General features: G+C 39.1%; 2 protein-coding genes across 2 annotated transcripts; both read left to right on the forward strand.

The window, feature by feature from the left end:
- The first annotated feature begins 567 nt into the window (after positions 1-567).
- LOC116252853 (inositol-tetrakisphosphate 1-kinase 3-like) lies at positions 568-8261 on the forward strand. Its single transcript, XM_031627440.2, has 10 exons — positions 568-1170; positions 2838-2919; positions 3127-3159; positions 5536-5656; positions 5845-5937; positions 6570-6689; positions 6789-6965; positions 7046-7101; positions 7174-7258; positions 7641-8261. Exons 1-10 carry the CDS (start codon positions 887-889, stop codon positions 7736-7738), a joined length of 1149 nt encoding a protein of 382 aa, XP_031483300.1. The 5' UTR covers positions 568-886; the 3' UTR covers positions 7739-8261.
- Positions 8262-13443: 5182 nt separating this feature from the next.
- Positions 13444-16112, forward strand: LOC116252403 (uncharacterized). Its single transcript, XM_031626634.2, has 3 exons — positions 13444-13721; positions 13820-15777; positions 15884-16112. Exons 1-3 carry the CDS (start codon positions 13586-13588, stop codon positions 15959-15961), a joined length of 2172 nt encoding a protein of 723 aa, XP_031482494.1. The 5' UTR covers positions 13444-13585; the 3' UTR covers positions 15962-16112.
- The last annotated feature ends 3254 nt before the right edge of the window (positions 16113-19366 follow it).

The following is a 19366-nucleotide window of genomic DNA, read 5'->3' on the forward strand; positions in this document are numbered from 1 at the left end:
TATATTTAAAGTAAAAGTTCATTGCGTACGTTCGTGTCAGTAGAAAGGGACAAATTTTTACGTCTGCCTTGCAAGCCATAACGAATAACCTCGCGGTTCATACAGCACATATAAGTTAAAGAAAAAAATTAAGCAGTGTAGATTTTCATATAGTTTTACTTTGGCAGTTAACACTTCTTTTTTTTTTAGTTTTTCATTTAAAAATTATTAGTAAGTTATTTTAGAATAACAAAAACTTATTGTGTTAAAACCGGCCTATACGAATTTATATTTCTTGTTTTTTTCTTTAAAGGAATTTAACATATTTTAAATTATTTTTAATTCGAAAACAGAACTAATTTGAGACGCTCAAATAATATAAAAGGCACTGATGAACGAATTGAACAGACGTGTAGGGGGGTATTTGTTAAATATTGAAAGTCACGGGGATGAAATTAGAAGAAACGTGGTTTTATGAACAGATAAATTAAAAAAATAGAAAAAATTGAGGTTGCGCTTTAAGCTGGGGTCGATTTGACGGGGACGCGTGGGCCCACGGCTCCTCTTGCTCCTACAAATGCACGCCTTCCGCCTGGCGGCCTCTCCTCCTCTCTTCTCTCCCTTCTTCTTCCTCCTCTAATTTGGGACCCTTTCTGCTAAATCTGGCGGTTCCTGCGTTTCCAAATCGTTGTCATCTCCGAGCGCCTTCTGGTGCGTGTGGCGTTCTGGGCGATCGTTATCGATATTTCTCCTCCTCCTCTTTCTTTGTTTCTTCTTCTTATTCCTTGCTCGATTCATTCTTCAATCGGAGGGCTGGAGATTTCTGGTTTTTAAGGGCTTCGATGTCCTGGCATCTCTTTCCTGTGAAAGGGAAGGAGGGAGGGAGGGAGGGGGAGGTTGGAGAGGTATGAGGCTCCTCGGCGAGTCCGTTATGGTATCGCCGAGGATCTCCGTTGGCCATGATTGGAACGCCGTCAAGATCGACGCTGTGGCTGAGCCGCTCAAGGTTCCCTACAGGAACGACGGTGAATGGGGGGAGAAGGAGGAGAGGAACGGGGGATTGTATTCCCTGGGCATGGGCCACGTGCCTTCTCTTCCTTCTCAGCAGAAGCCCGTCGTCGTCGTAGGATACGCCCTCACAGCGAAGAAGATCAAGAGCTTCTTGCGCCCCACATTTGAGGCGTTAGCAAGGTTTTCTTTGGATGATTTTTTTGTGTCGTTTATTAAAATTTTCTGCGTCTTCTTCTTCATTTTGTGGATGCCAAGTCATTTCTTCCTCTTAATTTGATTGGTTTGCTTGAGATTGGTTTTCTTGCTAATTTCTCCTGTTCGGGATCTCTTTTTATGAAATCCCGTGTTCTCTAATGAAATTTGCATGCTGACTGCTATCTCCTCCATATTTTGCGAATGTAAAAAAAGAATGTGCGAATACTTTGATGCGGTCAATATATGCTTCGGCTGATTCTCTCTCTGACAAGATGTCCTTGTCCGTGAATTTTGTGCTCATCTAAATCTTTGAATGCCCAGTTTGTTGCTGCAATTTTATATTGGAATTTTCATCTTGAATAAGGGAAGCTGTTTGACTACGTAAGGTATAAAAGAGGTTCCAAGGAACATCATTTTTTCTGGTTGACGTTGATTAACTTGATTCTACTGGTTCAAGTCCCTGTACGTACATAAAGTTCTTAGTCTGAGCCCTGCAAAAGCCTGAGTGTCATGTTCTAGCAACTTTCTCCCCATCTCTTGTGGCATAAAAAACAAGGAATGTGTTCATTGTGAGTTGCAAATCTATATACAGGGAATTATGATGGATCACGATGCGAGAAACTGTCATTCTCCTAGTCACTGAGATTGTAGCAACCAAATCCAAATCTTCTTCGCCCATTATTGACTTTTGAAACTACTATCACAGTCCGTGCACAAGACAAAGTGGAGTCTTCACTTTTGCTCTATGCTGATGATCGGATAAGAATACTTGCAGCATCGTTCTCATTTTGCCTAGATTAGTGGCGGAATGATGCAAGTGAAATGCTTTCGTCCATGCCACGTGCTGCTCGAGAAGAGGATGTTGATGTGATTTACACAGTTTCGTTATGTGGTTTTTTTTTTTTTTGTTATTTCGATTTCTTGTTCTTATTAAAGTGTACCTTGGCATTTTGCTTATTCTGAGCTATTACCTGTTTACCATTTTTTATCCTCTGTTGTTTCTTTTTTAATGTTTGTGTATGCATTATATCTGTATGTGTGTGCGTGTCTTTTCTTTTCCTTTTCCTCTCTCGTTGCTTTATAGTATTTATTTCATTTGACACAGGATGAAAGGGTATAGTAGTCGCAAACTTAAATGAAAGTTGATGAACATCAGAAGAATGGTACTGTAACAGTAGACAATGAATAGGTGGGCCAGGAGTTAATATTTTTTTCCCAATGGTGTCAGAGCATGAGCTTTGAAAGCAATAGCCCTTCAACAATTCGTTGTTGATCGTGAGTCTGCATGAGGAATCCATCAAGGCTAATATGACCCAACCTACTTATGAGAAGGCTGTCATTTCCAAAGTCCATGCTTCTCTGACACCATTTGGGGAAAAAAAATCAACTTTGTGCTTTCTACTCGTTCTTTACTTACTCCCATAATTGTCATTGGTTGTATGGTGTTCTATCTCATTTCTCCATTTCTTTTCCTGATTTTTATCTCCTACGCATATTATGTCGGGAACTAGCTCATGCTAAAAGATTTAGTTACTGAACTTGTCTTCTTATTTACTGTTTGAGTATGGCTCATTAAGGATGAAAATTTTATTGAATACATTTCTTTTCAATTCTTAAATGATAATCATGGGTATTACCTTTAAGTCATGCAGGAAGAATGGAATAGTGTTTGTTGCTATAGATCAGAGCCAATCTCTTTTGGATCAAGGCCCATTTGATATAATCTTGCACAAGGTTTCCAACTTCCTCCATCATGTTTCCCTCCAATTCTTTCTACCGATATTCTTTCCATTTTTTATTTGATGTTATTTTTAGTATGTTCATAACTTCATATATTGGTAAGCAGTTAGAAATAGAATTGCCTTTTAATGGTGACTCATTCTTTGGATTTTTTCTTGTATATCCATTTCTTCTTATTGGGTTCTTTTTATTTCTCTACAGTTATCTGGAAAGGAATGGTATCAAGTTCTAGAGGTTGGTATGCTTACCACCTGTTGTGTATCTGTTACTGTTATGCCCATGTTCCTCATGCCATTTACATTCTTAACGTGTATGGCTATTTTGTGGTGTGTGTTCATCTTCTGTGTGATGTCACTCTAGTAAGATATAATCCATGATGGATTAACTACTAAGCTTATAGTTCCAACAAGCATCTCTTAGAGGCTTAAAGTAAAAAAAAAAAACTCTCTTCTGCCTTATCAATATATAGAATGGTTTCTCTCTGACCTTTCCAGCATTATGACTAGATACCTAAGATTGTTATCTAAATTCTAAATAATTATGGTCTCTGATATTTGCATGATCTTGCCTGCTAAGATCTTGCTTGCTTTTATCTAAGTTTTTTACTTTCTTTGTCGTGCTGCAAAAGATTTGAAGAGAATGTGTTCAATTTCTCTCCTGTAAATTATTCAACCTACCTCCTGCTAGGCTGACACACTTATTGCAATGAGTTAAAGGAAGAAAAGTGCTCATAAAGGCAATATACAAAAACCTCAATATCTATACTAGAATCAGCAAAAACAATATCCAGCATCTGTGAGAAATCAACAATTAAAAATGCTGCTTCGCATGAAGAGGAATACATTTTTAATAGTAATAAACTAATAATAATTAATAAGTTGTTGTTACGTGCTCTTTTGTCCAAAAAAACTTGTTTTGTTCTAATTATCTTCTGAAGCCAAAAGAACAACAATCTAAGGTGTAAATGCATGAGTAATTGATACAAGGAAGATGCATGTTACTAAAAGGATGAAGCAAATGACATAAAAGTAGTACCAGACTACCAGCAAATTTTCACTGATAGTTTATATTCAGCATCTCAACTTCTCTGAGGTTGTCTTTTTACACATACAAAGACTCAGTTGATGAACGTGAAAATGTTATGGAGTTAACCTATTGAAGGAAATCCATAAAGACTACAATTTTTGCAAAAAAAGATATATATTAGCTTTAAGTTCTTTATGTGGAAGTAGGAAATTATATCACATGGATGCAGCATTTCTGCACCTGCATTGATGCAACACTGGTGTCGATGCAGGTGCTGCTGCGGCTTAGATGTGTCAATGGGTATCCAGCAAGCAGGAGTAGGAGGCGGTGAACCTGCCTGTAGGAGAAGGGACTAATGGCACCCTGATGGGGCTTTGGGCCCATGGTCAGCAGGTGTAAAGAGAGGGAGGGAGGGGTAAAACTTAAAAGCCTAAGAGGGTGTTTGAGTGGCAGAAGTGAATATCTGAGATGGGCATTTTGACTGGACTGTGCTCCCTGTTCAGATTTCAGACATGGTAGAAAATGTCTTCTCGTATCCAAGATGTTCTGTTTTTTCAGTTCTTTTCTTGCTCCACTGGGCCTGGAGGTGCAAAAAAATAATGGAGGAGAACATTTTGGACATTTTGACTGAGATTTTCCCCTGTATGCTTTCAAACACGACCCAACTCTTAAAGCATTTGAAGTTAACACTTTTTTACTTGGATGATATTCTCCATATTCTTCAACCCTTTACAGCGATTGAAAATATATTAACAGTGCATAAACCTTTGGTAAGGTTTTCATATATATAATTTGAATCTATTGGTAGTGGAGCACAGTGGACAATCTGGGACCGATGACTTTACCAACTTACCAAGACATAAGAGTGATATTTTTAGTGATTTCCAGCTAGTGGCTCAATGAAGAGCGTAAACTTGTGATTCCACGAGGTTTGACAAAGTAATATAAGTATACCCTGTTAGAAAATCTATAATGTTAAGCTAATAGCACAGCTAGTCAAAATCATCCAAGGAAAAAGGTTGAATTATGCAGGATTCGGCCTACACAATTAGGATGCATGTAAGCTAAAGAAATATCTGAACTCTGAAGGTGCATTTGGGTGAGTTTTTAGAAGACTAGCTGTAATGTTTGATAGGCATTACTAAAGGAAGTAAATAGATAGGAACTACATCAATAGTCACATTGACCACACCATACTTGGGATGTGCCTCTGCAGTGCCGTCATTACACTCTGCAGCTTGTATGATACCCCTAATATAGATGTCTTGATAGGGAGTTAGCTTCCAAAATGCTCTCTTGGTAGGTCCTTTCTAAAGTTTCTGGTCAGTAATATCTGCTGTGTGCTCATGCAGAAGCGTCTATGCTAATGGGAATAACCTATTTTGGGATACCATTTATATTGGTAATCTGGAACTTTGATGTAACCATTTGTTAAAGCTGAGCAGAATAAAAAAGAAATCCAATTTATTTGTGTTTTCTGTTGGTGGCTGGTGGATATATTGATCTCCTGTCTGAGTTATTGCCTGTTCTCCTAGTTCCACATAGAAATTGGGAGTGCCCTTAACCGGTTTAATCTGCTTTCAGGAATACAGGAAAAAGCACCCTGAGGTCATCATCCTTGACCCTCCTTATGCCATTGAACATTTACATAATCGCCAATCAATGCTCCAGGATGTGGCTGATTTGAACTTGTGTGACCAGAATGGTAATTCTGCCATTATCATCTAGATGGATATGTTTATTACAAGCTATCCTTCAAAACTTGATGCAAATTCTGGGGAAATATGTGGCATAGTGCTTCTGAGAGTGCAGATTATGGATCGTTGAAATTAAAAATAAGAATCATTTTATATGTTTGTCTCCTTAACCTAATTGTATTTCTATTTGTTGCAGGCAAAATTGGTGTTCCCAGGCAGTTAACCATATATGGAGATCCAGCTTCAATTCCTGATGCAGTAAACAGAGCTGGCCTAAGGCTACCTCTTGGTAGGTGTGAAAGTTCCTTTGATATACCATGATTCCTGTCATGGTAGGGTTTGTGCATTCAGCAGTCACTATAACGTCCTCCAGAGCGATTTGTCTTGATAAGATGTTCTTGGAGCCGAAAGTGCTTATCTTCCTAGGTCCACTGTAAACAAAAGCAAATGATATGGGTTTCAATGATTTTACTTTTGATTTTTTAATTAATGAGCAGTTACAAAATGATATTGTATTCCTGCTTCTCTTTCCAATTACATAGATCCATATTCTTCTTCGATTTCTATTTTTTCACTTTTTCTTTCTCCTGAAATGACATATATATATATATATATGGACACGTGTAGTACAGTGGCACCAGAAAATTACTAGTATGGCATGTAAAAAAATGTTCAAAATTTTGTTCTTCCAGTATTTATGTCTTAGTCTGTTGTTTCATGGGGCTCCCTTTGCTGCTCCACTATAGATGATCCCATACATTAATCATCTTGATGTTGTGTTTGCTTTTGCAACTCGGATTGTGGTTGTGAATCTTCCTCTGCGAGATATAATAGTCTGAAATTTGAATTTGTAGCATGTTTGAAAATGCTTGTTTGAGTTTCTTAAGAACAATGTCTAACGGTTCTCTATCCCTGTTACAGTTGCAAAGCCATTGGTTGTGGATGGAACTGCGAAGTCTCATGAATTATCTCTTGCATATGATCAGTCTTCATTGTCAAAGCTTGAACCTCCATTGGTTTTGCAGGAGTTTGTTAACCATGGTAAAGGCCATGTTTAGTCACCTTTTAAAACTAAGATACAAGTATACAACACACCTCAATAGATCACAGCTTATTTTGTTTCTTCTGTTGTGGTTGAAGGTGGTGTACTTTTCAAAGTCTACATTGTTGGAGAAACCATTAAGGTGGTGAGGCGTTTTTCCCTGCCAGATGTTGAGGACTCTGAGACATTGCATAATGTTGGAGTTATTCAGTTTCCAAGGGTTTCTAGTTCTGCAGCTTCTGCTGATAATGCTGAATTAGATCCATGTGTTTCTGGTGAGATTTCTGGTTATAAGTTTCCTTTGTTGAAACTCTATATTCTTCTTCATGATATTATGATCATGTTTCTTGCGTAGAACTTCCACCCCTCTCACTGCTTGAGAAACTTGGACGTGAACTTCGACACCGGCTGGTAAGTATATTTATGATTTTCTGAATGTTTTCTAGTTCCCATGGTGGCCATGGCTTACATTTCTGTCAACAGGGTCTCCAATTATTCAACATTGATATAATTCGGGAGCACGGTACCAGAGACTGTTACTTTGTTATCGACATTAACTATTTTCCTGGTATGTCTATATTTACTATTTATTTTGATGTTTAAACTTTAGACCAGTAAAATCTTTTATTTATTCTGTTTGTCCGGTCCCCAGCGTATGTTTGAGTAAGGATTGTCCTGGATACATTTTTAGATGGCTATACCATGTCCGAGTAGTAAAGAACATTTCAGCCTTAGATGGGAACAAAAGAGAGAAAAAGCAATTGGATGGCTTTGTTTGCCCAATAGGTGGCCTCTTGTGCTTCATTGGTCATAGATTGTAGGCATTAGCAGGTGCTGTTTTAATCTATGGTCTTTGTTGCCACTTTCCACATACTTGTTACCTAAGAGCACAACCGAAATAGAATGAATTATGGCTGGGTTTACTTAGCCAGCTTTGTGAAATGTTTCAGGTTTTGGCAAGATGCCTGAATATGAGCAAGTATTCACAGGGTTCCTTCTAAGCCTAGGGCAAAGCAAGATGACAAGGTGTCCTGCGGGTAATGGTTAATGGGCTCAAGTTGGAAACCTTTACTGCGCCTGGATGATGATGCTAAGAGACCTCTTGACTGGGAGGGCAGTTTAATCTTCCTCTAGAGGCTGTGATATCGGATGCTGAGGAAGGCGGTCGCCAGTCGATGATTATACAAGGCCAAAAATCACAGAAACGTATAGATATGCACCTTCGTGTTCATGTGAAGATGCTGCTCCCAGAGCAGCGAATTCGCTAGTCTGTTTGCTTAATTATATTTTTTTTTCAACCATTCTGTTGAACCGATGCATGCAGATTGCAGTTTCGCTCCAAATTGACCTATGCGTGCATTTTTCTTGGCCTCGATGCTGACCAAAGTCTCTGCAACTCCTTGGACACCTGATTCATCATGGGTGACCTTCATGTTATCCAACGAGACGTTCGCTGGGTTTTTCGGAGGGTCTTTTTATTTGGTTTCCAGTCATGAACTATACAGAGGTTTTTGCATGCTTGGTTTGTAAGAATTGGCTTATAACATTTGAATATTAACTGGTTGGTATAACTCTCGACTCCTAAACAACGATTCATTTAAACTGTTTACTCAAGATAAATGTTGTTCGGTGTCTCTGGTTTGTATGTATTTATTTGTGCGTGTGCACGGCAATTGGCAAACAAAGATATTATAAATAGAGAGAGAGAAAGACAGTCGCTAATATCTTGAACTGCCTAAAGCGCGTCTGTGTTGCACCATTCGGTTATGACATAAGGAATCCAATGCTAAAATTATTGAACTGCCCGTTTTGAAACTCTGAAATTTTGAAATCCTTTTAATGAAACCCCTGTGGTCCTTGGAATTCAACTACAAAAAGTTTTTGCGACTCTGCAGTTACTAGTGGCCGAAACATTGAAAAGTTGGATCAGTCCTTGTTGCGTTCCAAGTTCGGTTAACTAGTCAGAGTGTAGCGGGTAAGTCTTTGAGCATGCAATTGTATATATAAGTTTGATCTCATTTCGAAGATGGTTATCTATAGTCTTGAGTGCATACTTATTTATTTGTAGTTGAATTTTGTTCGGTCGATGAAATACACGCGTGGTAAATAAATATTTATGGTTGTTCAACCGATTCTTTCCATTTGACTTCAGAGATTCTCACATAAAATAACACAAACTAATGTGGTGAGAATGAGTTTTAGGACAACAGAAATTTGATTCATTTGGAAAGCCGACCGGCATTAGATTTCACAATTTCTTTTCCAGGCTTTATAAATTTGGGTTGTTCGACTCATTTGTTGGAGCTAGTAAAACTTATCAAATTTTCACCAAGAGACTATAAAAATAGGATTGAATAAATCTCCATCAGACCCTGTTGGGAGCAACCTGAATGCCAACACCACTATCTAGAACCATTTACTTGGCAGAAAACCCACCTGCAGCCAAAAATCATCGATTGTAAAGCTGCTAAAAACATCCCTGAACAGAGTGTCCAGATCTCCTTGGCAGCTTCTAAAGGCCTATACTCAGATCCTTCAATCATGCAAGACTGTGAAAAGGGATCCTCCAACACTTATTCAACGAACCCTTTCAAAATTAACCAAACCAAAATCTAATTCCCTGTTGAATTTCCATACAAGGAATGCCCTTCCTTTCAAACTTTGCACACGTCTCCATATGACCTTGGCAAGTTTGGGACAGAATAACAGCTCTCTTCCTCCCTTACCACACAAAAAAGAATGATGCGATCCAGCATCGGAAATCTGCCACAAACAGCAATGTCCATAAACCATCTAGCTCGTGGCGAGCCTCCTTTAACCACACCTGCCCGCTCCTTTGTTTAGCCAAAAACTATTTCCTCACCTTCTGCCACACGTTTTCTATGTACAATTAACCCAATTTCTTGTTTGTGCACACAATCGCATGAGGGGTTTCACTTGGCTTGTCCATAATCTCTTCAATATGAAGAGATCAATACTAGAAGAAGAAATAGCATCCCTAACTAAAATGCCAAAACTATCATGAAATCTTCCCCACTCTACACCAGATAGACATTTGTACAAACACATACCAGACCAACAATCCTGCCAAAACCTTATATCGCCATCCACCACAGGCCATTTAGTTTCATCTTCTATTCTAGACAATCCCCACCAACCAAGATGACATCTTGGATCCTCTGTAAGTTCAGAAACTAGGAAACCCCAGGTACCTCTTACTTGTTAGCACAACCCAAGCCTTATGCTATTACAAGCAAACACTAATATGTCCCGTGTAATCAGGTGCTGTTTGCAGTTGCCCTCCTCCTCACTTCATAGGAACCTTGCTATGACGGAGCTTAATATCTTCTCATTCCCACGGGAAGCTTAAAAAAACCACATCAAAACTGGATAATTTGCATTTTAGTATGATTAAGCATAATGTACCTGCAAATGGAAGTAAGAAGGATTTTCCAGCCTGAAAAGTTCCTCTCTCTTTAATCAACAACTCCTCACACACCATTCCATCTGAAATGGAATCATGGACAACTTATTAGGTTCTTTAGGACTTGTATGTTGTTGCTCTAGACTGCAACACAAATATGTCAACAACAAAGGTGAACATGGGCATTTGCCCATCCTTGGGAATCTTGGGAGGTCTGCGGTCCGTGGTAATCAAACACGACCTAATTGACAAAGTGCATTCCTCATAAAACACCAATGAACCCTTGTCATAAGTTTTCGTTATGTCCAATTTCGAACTAGCAGAAAAATGATTCCCATTACCTGATAGACGAATTCTTTCATGAGCAGTCACCACATCATCATAAAGGTCACCTTCCAGCGAAAATGCAGCCTGTTTATAACCAATTATTCTATATAACACCACTTTCATTTGGTCAGAAAAAATCCAAGGAATTATTTTATAGAGTTTCATAATGCAATCGGCCTTAGATTTGCATGCTCCTAACTGCTTCAGACTTTGGAATGAGGACCGGATGAGAGCTGTTAATCCTAACTACTTTTGAACAAGTCGTCCACCGCAAGGAATGTATCACGTCCTATCACTTCCTAATGTGCATGACAGTATCCTGCTAGAAAGAATCCATCAGGACCAATGAACTTGTAGAACTAGCCTTGGACCCTCCTCAATATATGGAAACAGGTCACCATTATCTTCCTCAATATCTAGGTATGCAATGCATACTAGTAGTACGTGTGATGCAAAGCCACCCTCCTTACCACTAGCGGAGCCAGAAATTTTGACTGGTGTGACACTAATTCAATAAGTTTCATAATTTTTGGGGCACTTATATATATGAGCACTAAAATATATCAAATTGGTAATGTAAAAACAAATAACCTTTGTGAAGAGTTGCCCACACCAGTCACCACGTGGCTCCATCACTGCTCCTTACTGAACCTGGGTGGTCTTAAGGAATTATGTTTTCAACTCAAGTCATGCCACCATTTGTAGTTCAAATGAGTAGGTCTCATGAGAATCGAACTGTGGACACATCGAGTGCATACCTCTCAGACTAACTTGCTATGCTACGCCCTTCAGGACCTGGTAGGCATACCTGATATCCGAACTAAAGCAACTCGCTATGGCAAGAACTAATCCTTTTTTTTTAATTGCTTTGAGAAAGCCTTCTTTTGCAACCTTTTCGCTTCCAGATGTCTTCCTCCTCCAAAGAAGAACGAAGCTCCTCCGTGAGTGAAATTCTAGATCTGTTGCACCAAGGACGGCTTTCTCCATGTACAGTTGAACCTTATTTGATTCGTTTTTTAGACTTGTTATTCTATGGTTGATGTTGCCATAAAACATTTTCTCTATTTAGATAAAACTAATCTCATTTGTTTGAGCTTAGACAAATAGGATACCAAAAAATAGGGCCAGATCAAGCCTGTGCCATACTGATCGTACACCCATCTCTTTTATTACTCCAAGCATTGAAATAACGAAACAATGGGGATTTGAACTAAATACTATTATGAGATGTAGACAATACTAATAATAGTGCTAGATGTTGGAGTATGGAGTCTGATCTGTAAGTGCATTCATGTTTAATATTGTGTTTTGCTAGTTTTCTCTAATCCCCATGTTTAAGTGGGATGCAGTTTCTTATATTATCTGATTCTTTTGTCATAGGGAAAAACTTTGTGCAGCCGTAGATGTTGGAGAACCTACATCAAATCTTTTTGTCTTCTTCTTCTTCTTTCTCTTTCTCTTTCTCGGTTCCTTCTCTTGGTGTCATAAGAGAGAGAAGGAGCCATGCTCTTAACACTAGACCTAGGTATCACCCTGCAGCTACATGCCTCTCCCCATGTCACACTCCAACCATGAATAGTTAGGCACTAATCTAATGAAAACCTCTTTTCCTATAAATTTGAATTTGGGCATGTGAAAGGGCGGAGCCAAGGCAAGGGCCCTGGCCCCACCTCAAAAAAAAAAATCAAAAATTTACATGTAAATTTTAAAAAAATTTACTTGTTCTCTATAAAAATTTTGAAATATGATATTTCGTCCCATGTTAAAAATTAGATACTTTAATTCAACCCCCTCACAAAAAATTTTTGACTCTACCCCTAGGCATGTACGTCCCTAGGCATGTACGTCCCTCTCATAATAGACAGAGCTCCTGAAATGTAAAGACATAATCCACACTCACCTTACGTAACGATTGAAGCAGGAGTGAAGCAATAGTATCTATTTTTCATATCTTGGATTTTTGTTTATTATTCTCTTTTGTTTGGTTCCAAATCCATAGATCCATTTTTACTTTATTAGGGTGTTTAGACCTGGGGCCTTGAGTTGAATGAAACCCTAATTATCTTTCGTGTTTCCCTTTTTTATAATTGTTCTTATGAAATTCCTGTTTTTCGATTCCCCCTAATTTAGTTTAAGGGTTGATTGTGAACTAAAGAAGAAATCCTCCCTTCCACTGCATTAATGATCCTAAGAAACAAGCAATAAAACCCCACTACAATGCACAACCTTAAGTGCATAAACTGACCAGGAAATCAGTAGTCTATTGTCCATGTCTGTTGCATTATTCTTATGGCTTATATATAAAAAGTCTGAAAAATAATGTAAGAGTTTCAATATTGTTCATGCTCGTCCCTTTATTCTTATGACCCATATAAAAATTCTAAAAAATATTGTTCGGCCTTTATACTAAGTGTAAGAATTTTGATAACTTCTTCAAAGTTATTTCACAAGTCTTCAAATCTTCTCATGAATGGTTAAGACATGTGAATCTAATTAACTAAAAATAAGCTTGCCGCAACTAACAAGGTAGGGGTTAGTAGGCAGTCAGTTAAGAGGTTAGGTGGGGCCTTCGGCTTTATCGGGTAGTGAGAAACCCTGCTGACAGAGAATTAACATAAAAAAGATTTCTCACTAGAAACAAACTTTCTGCCATGAAAGCGTCCAAACCTCAGGCCAAGCATCGGAAATGCACAAAACTTGGCAATCTCATCCATAAACGTTTATTTATGACTAGTTTTGTGTGAAATCGTTCATTTGTTGGATATGTGGTAAACCATTGAGCGCCAAAAAAAGAAAGAGAGAGAGTTTGAAATTTGCCACCCACAAGCACAAAGAAAAGGCTGTCTTATATATGAGAATATGAGAGAAGTTAAGACTGCGGGGTCAAACGTTAAAATATTGCAAAAGCTTCGCCGGGTTCTAGTTAGGCAAGCGGGAACTTCTCCAACGGTCACACGTTCGTTTTTAAAATAAAGAGCCACAAGGAAACTAGCCGTTGGGACGGTGGATTAAAAGAAAGATCGACGGCGATATTCCATTGTTTCCTCTTCCCCTTTCCCCTTCCAAGCTCTTCGTCTTCCTCGCAACGGTCAAAATCCTTTGAATCCTTCCGATAGTTGCAGACTGTAAACAAGAACAGGATCCATGGCGGCCTTCTCTCCTAGGTCTCCTTCTCCTCTTCCTGAGAGATCATCGGCTAGTTTCCGCAGTACAGATACCAGAAACGCTGCTAAAAGGGCTCAGAATGCCAACTCCGGGATGAAGACCAATAGTCCTTCCGGTAAACTGTTTGCTTTTCTTGTTTTGTTCTCCCTTTCGGTTATCTTTTGATTGCTCTGCTTTCACTCACTCTGATTTCTCTTGGGGTCTTATTTGCAGATTTTCACCAACGAAGCTCCGGAGTGAGAGAGAGAAGCGTTTCCCCAAGTCTGAGAGCTTCCTTCGAGCACAAAGAAGACGACAGAGATGAAAATCGGCATGTTCCCAAACTGGCTCGTTCAGGACCTTTACCTTCATTTTCCAAGGGAACAAAGAACTTCATGGCTCCGACGATCTCTGCGGCTTCGAAGGTAGCGGCCTCGCCGAGAAAGAAGGTACTGTCGGAGAGGAATTCGGTCGATCATAATGCATCTCCGTTCTCCTCTACCAGTTCACCCCAAGTCCAAGAACCTGAAGCTTTCAGCAGAACCACTGTTGAGGACCGGAGCGTGGTGAATGTCAAAAATGACTCAGAACCGGAAGAACTGAAGGACCCAAAGATCCTCGCTCGTGCCTCACCTAACGATGCTTCCCTACCTCCTTATGATCCCCACGTTAACTTTCTGTCCCCAAGGCCAGAATTCCTACGTTACAGCCCCAATCCACGTCTTGAAAGGTATCGGAGGGACGACAAGCCCACGATTAAGAAGCGGTTGGAGAGCAGCTTCGCATCTGAAAGCAGCTTGACTGGTGAAGAAGAACTTCAAGAGAACAGTGGTTCTGAAATTGGGTTTACGGCTGGGCTTGAAGGAGATTACCACAATGAAGAAAACCACAGTTCTGAAAATGGGTTTCCGACTGGACTTGAACCCGATGGCGACAATGAAGAAAACCGCCCATCAGAAATTGAGGCTTCTTCTGGACTTCAGTCGACCAGAAGAATCCTTCCTTCTGATGAAACAAAGTCTGAGAAGGAGAACCAGCAAGGAATTGTGTCTTCATCTCCTGAACCAGGGGCCAAAGTCAAGGCTCAAGGAGATGTCGCAGAAGCACAGTTTGGTGTTTCAAAAAGTTCTTGTTCAAAATCTTATCTGAAGCCCAAACTTATAAAGGTTGTTCTTGTTCTTGCTATTGCTTCTTTATGTCTGCCCATGATCGATTCTCCCCTGCTTTTATCATCCTTGATGTATCATGGCAACGTGTCAAGATCGTGTTTTGTTAGCCTGGCAGAAGAGAATGTGTGCCAGGAAACGTTCTCCATTGCAGATCTAGCTGAGAGCAGAAGCTACTCTGGAACCAAACAAGTGGAAAATATGAAGGCTGAACCTGCCCGGACAGAAGATGCTTCAGTGACAACGCCGATTCTTGATTATCAAATATCAGCCTCAAAGGTTGCTGATTCAGTTGCTATCGTTGAATTTCCCCAACCGGAAGTAATAATGGCGACCTCAGTCGAACGGCCACTCTCTGAGATTGAAGTCGATGGTGTGATGGAGTATGCAAATGAGGTACCATTGCCACTGGAACAAGTGATTCCGGTTGTAGAGAATGAGCAATCTATCTCGGAAGTTGAAGCCAGCGTACCGGAATCCACCACATTGGACCGACTTACTGAACTTAGCAGTTCTGAGGAACCTGAAATGCAGGCTCCATTTACTGAAGACCTTGATCCGACTACATCTTCAGGTTTTCCTAAGCAAGAGGCAATCGAAGAACCGTCAGCTGCAATGGACCAATTGAAACATCCAACATCATCACGGGAAACATTGGGGATTCAGGTAGCTTTGGGGGTCCTTTTGATTGCCTTAACTGTTGTTGCAGTTACTTACCGGCAGACAAACAACAATCGCAAGATGGAGTATGTGAAGATGAAGGCTACAGATGATGTGCAAGACAATATTGGGCATCATCCTGTTTCTGAAATGGAAATGACCGGAGAATCATATTCCATGGAAATGAGCAGCACCACCTCAGAGAAAACTATGCGCTACCAACGTCGCGCTCCAAAAGAAACTGAAGAGGTTATCCTGAAGTATGAAAGGAGTCGGCGACCTCGACGTGGTTCATCTGTCTCCAATCCTGACGATTCTCTTTCTTATGGAAGCTTTACCACTTACGAGAAGTTACCAACTAAACAGGTAAGTCTTTCTCATCACTCTGGACTTTTTAATTTTTCAATCGATGATGCACTCGGTACCATAGTTGTTGAACATTGGAGTCAACTTTCTGACTGTTGTGCTGCAGGGTTCCGCTGATGAAGCCACTGTGACTCCAGTTCGGCGTTCTAGCAGGATAAATAAGCAGACGACGATCTCGTCCTGATGAATTGATCCACGAGCAGTTGTCATGTCTTCTGTGTTACTAACATTTTTTTCATTTTAGTGACTTTCGCTTGAGTTGTTAGTTGACCGTGTAATTAGCACTGAATGAACAGTTTCATTCTGTTCTTTCTAATTCCAATCCCATTGTTTTAGTTTCTCTTCCCTCTTCTCCTTCCCCCTTAAAAAATTTTTTTTGAGAGCCACGTTTGTTTTTAACCTGAAAAAAATTACGCTGCACGGGATGTTCGGAGATGGCCTTCAAGTCCGTTTAGTATAATTTCATCAGTTCCTCATTTCTTAAAACTAAACACAAAAGAATTTCATCCATGTTATGTTACTCCTTTATTTCATGGGAAAAAAAGTGTAAGCAAGCACAAAAAATTTACACTGAATGAACAGTTTCATTCTGTTCTTTCTAATTCCAATCCCATTGTTTTAGTTTCTCTTCCCTCTTCTCCTTCCCCCTTAAAATTTTTTTTTTGAGAGCCACGTTTGTTTAACCTGAAAAAAATTACGCTGCACGGGATGTTCGGAGATGGCCTTCAAGTCCGTTTAGTATAATTTCATCAGTTCCTCATTTCTTAAAACTAAACACAAAAGAATTTCATCCATGTTATGTTACTCCTTTATTTCATGGGGAAAAAAATGTAAGCAAGCACAAAAAATTTACCCATGTTATGTTCCGATGGAAAAATATGCTTTCAAATTACAACGCAGAGAGGGCCTCAGCATCAGCATAAAAAGAAAAACGACCTGGCCATTGAAACCCAACAGCCCCAAAACATATCCCACATACGTAGAACCACCCACAGTGCGCCAAAACAAAAGGATCTCTGCCCCTGTACCTTTAAGTTCCTATGAACCAGAATCATTTCTACGATCGGTTAATCCATATTTACTGAGAATCTTTCCCACATTCAAAGTAGCTAATGTGTAATATCTTTAGCAAGCTCTATATACATCTTAAACATAGAACATATTCCCAATCTCCAGAGCTTTCCTTCTCCTTGGATCATTCCAGCTAGGCGTCCTTTCCCAGCCTCTGTTGTTACTGAACATTTCTACCCAACCACTCACTTAACAAGTCCATCTCTGCTTGATCTCCACCCTTCTGCCACTTTGACCTTTGCTCCTTCGTTTCCTTCCATACAGCCACCACTCTCATAATGGCATTCCATTTAACACGAAGGATCTGAATCAGGTTAGGATCATTTTCTGTGCAAATTGTTCCTGTTATTGCCCATATCATCATTAGAACTGTTATGCATGTTTGTCAGACTATTGGTTTAGATGATTTTGCAGAGCTTATTCCCATTTATCGTGGGCAACTTGATTTCTGTAGCTCGGCGATCTCCAGACTATCACTTTGAAAGGAAGAGTTCCAACACTTCTTCCTCAACCATCTGGGATGAATTTCAGCATTGAACCATCCTCGAATTCTTGTTTGACATCAGTACATGGAAATCTCCCTTTTCCAAATTTGTGCACCCACCAACCAGTTCCAGATTTCTTTGGCTACCTTACATGTCAGGAAAAGGACCGGTTAGATTGACTTCCTGTTTTAAAGAGGCGGCATCTAATTGTGGGATGAATGCCTCTCTGTTGAATTATGTCGTGTGAGTAGACATGAACAGTCTCGGCACCAGCAAGCCTTCTATGTTGATGACATGACCTTTTATTATAAAGTGCAACATTTTACTTCTTTAGCAGCCTTAGCCTTTCTCCACAATGGCGCAGTCAACTTCAGTGTTCTTCAGATTTGGTTTCTGAACTCTTGTTGTAAGTTTTATTTGTAAAGTCTTTTATAAATTATCGTAGTTTATATTTGAAACACTTGCGTATGTTTTTGATTGCTTAGTTAAAGCCATTTAGTGAGCTATTTTGATTTTGTTAGTGAGACTTAGACAAGTTATTATTTAAAATATTTGGCGGACGAAGATTCTACTAGATTTTCTCCACATAACTATTGAATATCATTTGCATTCAGATCTTGTGGGCATTGATATTTAAGTATATGTGAGCCCAAATGTTTTTACTTTGGGTATCAAGTGAGGTTCAGTCCAAGAGCCAATATCTAGATCCAGTGGTGAAGCTATTTGGGTTAATATATATTATGATTATATCCTGAGATTATGATGGCATTATAAGTTGCATTAAACGATATTGCAAAACTTAATAATATTAATTATAGATTTTCAAAAATTTTGCATGGAATCATATTTTTTAAGACAGGAATTGTAAGACATAATATTGGGGTTAGATACTAATATTCTTATTGAGGAAGATGCTAAAAAGAAACAACTTGTTAAAGTTAGGAAAGCTTTATTTGTGGTTAAGTTTTCTCAGCTTTAACAAGTCATTTCTTTTTAGCATCTTCAAGAGTAGAAATATTAGTATGTCATACCAATACTAGATTTCATAATCTCTGTCGTAAAAGATATGATTCCATACAAGATTTCTAATATCTATAATTACTATTGTCAAGTTTTTCAATATTGTTCAATGTAACTGTTAATGTTATCATAAATGTTATGATATAATCATAATATACATTAACCCACATAATTTCACAACTAGATCTAGATATAGACCCTTCGACTGAATCTGACTCTGATACCAAATGTAAAAAAAATTGTGTCCAGATATCACCCACAAGATCCAAATCCAAATGATATTCAATAGTTATGCAGAAAAAATAAAACAGAATATCGATATCTCAAATAGTTTAAATAATAAACTTGACAGAGTTTCACTAAGTAAATCTCAATAACAAAATAAAAATAGCTCACGAAGTGGCTAAGTAAGCAACCAAAAAATATATGCAAATGCTTCAAATCTTAAACTACTATCATTTATAAAAAAAACTTTACAAAGAAAATTTACGACAAACAGGTAATGAGCTTCCTCACCGAAACATCGCCACGCAACTTTACTTACACCAGCTGACGAAATGGGCACACCGACAACTTCATTGACTTGAGACTCACTTAAGACTCTCACTTGACACATGCAACAAAGGACTAAGTCCCTATTTATAATGGTGGGAGGCGTTGGTAGAGACTATGGGCTCACCAACAAACAAGAGAGAACCTAAGTTTTCCCGACTCTTCCATGAAGTCGGTCAGTAAAGATCCCAACAAGATGGCTCTCACACCAAAGCAGCAGTCACCAAAGCAGCAGTCCTGGACCTTTGGGAGGGTTGGACCTTCACTCGGACAATGAGATGAGTCTAATGCTCACCTGAAACATGTAGAGTCATCACCGACTCTTGGGAATAGTCGAGAAGAACAAGAGGCTACGATTCCTTTTTGTAAGTCGGTGGAGGTAATGATTACAAATAAAAAAAAAAAATATTAAGAATGTGGTGGAAACGTCCACCACCGATTACTCCTCCCTATAAATAGGG

Source organism: Nymphaea colorata, chromosome 4 (assembly GCF_008831285.2).
Source record: "Nymphaea colorata isolate Beijing-Zhang1983 chromosome 4, ASM883128v2, whole genome shotgun sequence".
NCBI classification, from domain to species: Eukaryota; Viridiplantae; Streptophyta; class Magnoliopsida; order Nymphaeales; family Nymphaeaceae; genus Nymphaea; species Nymphaea colorata.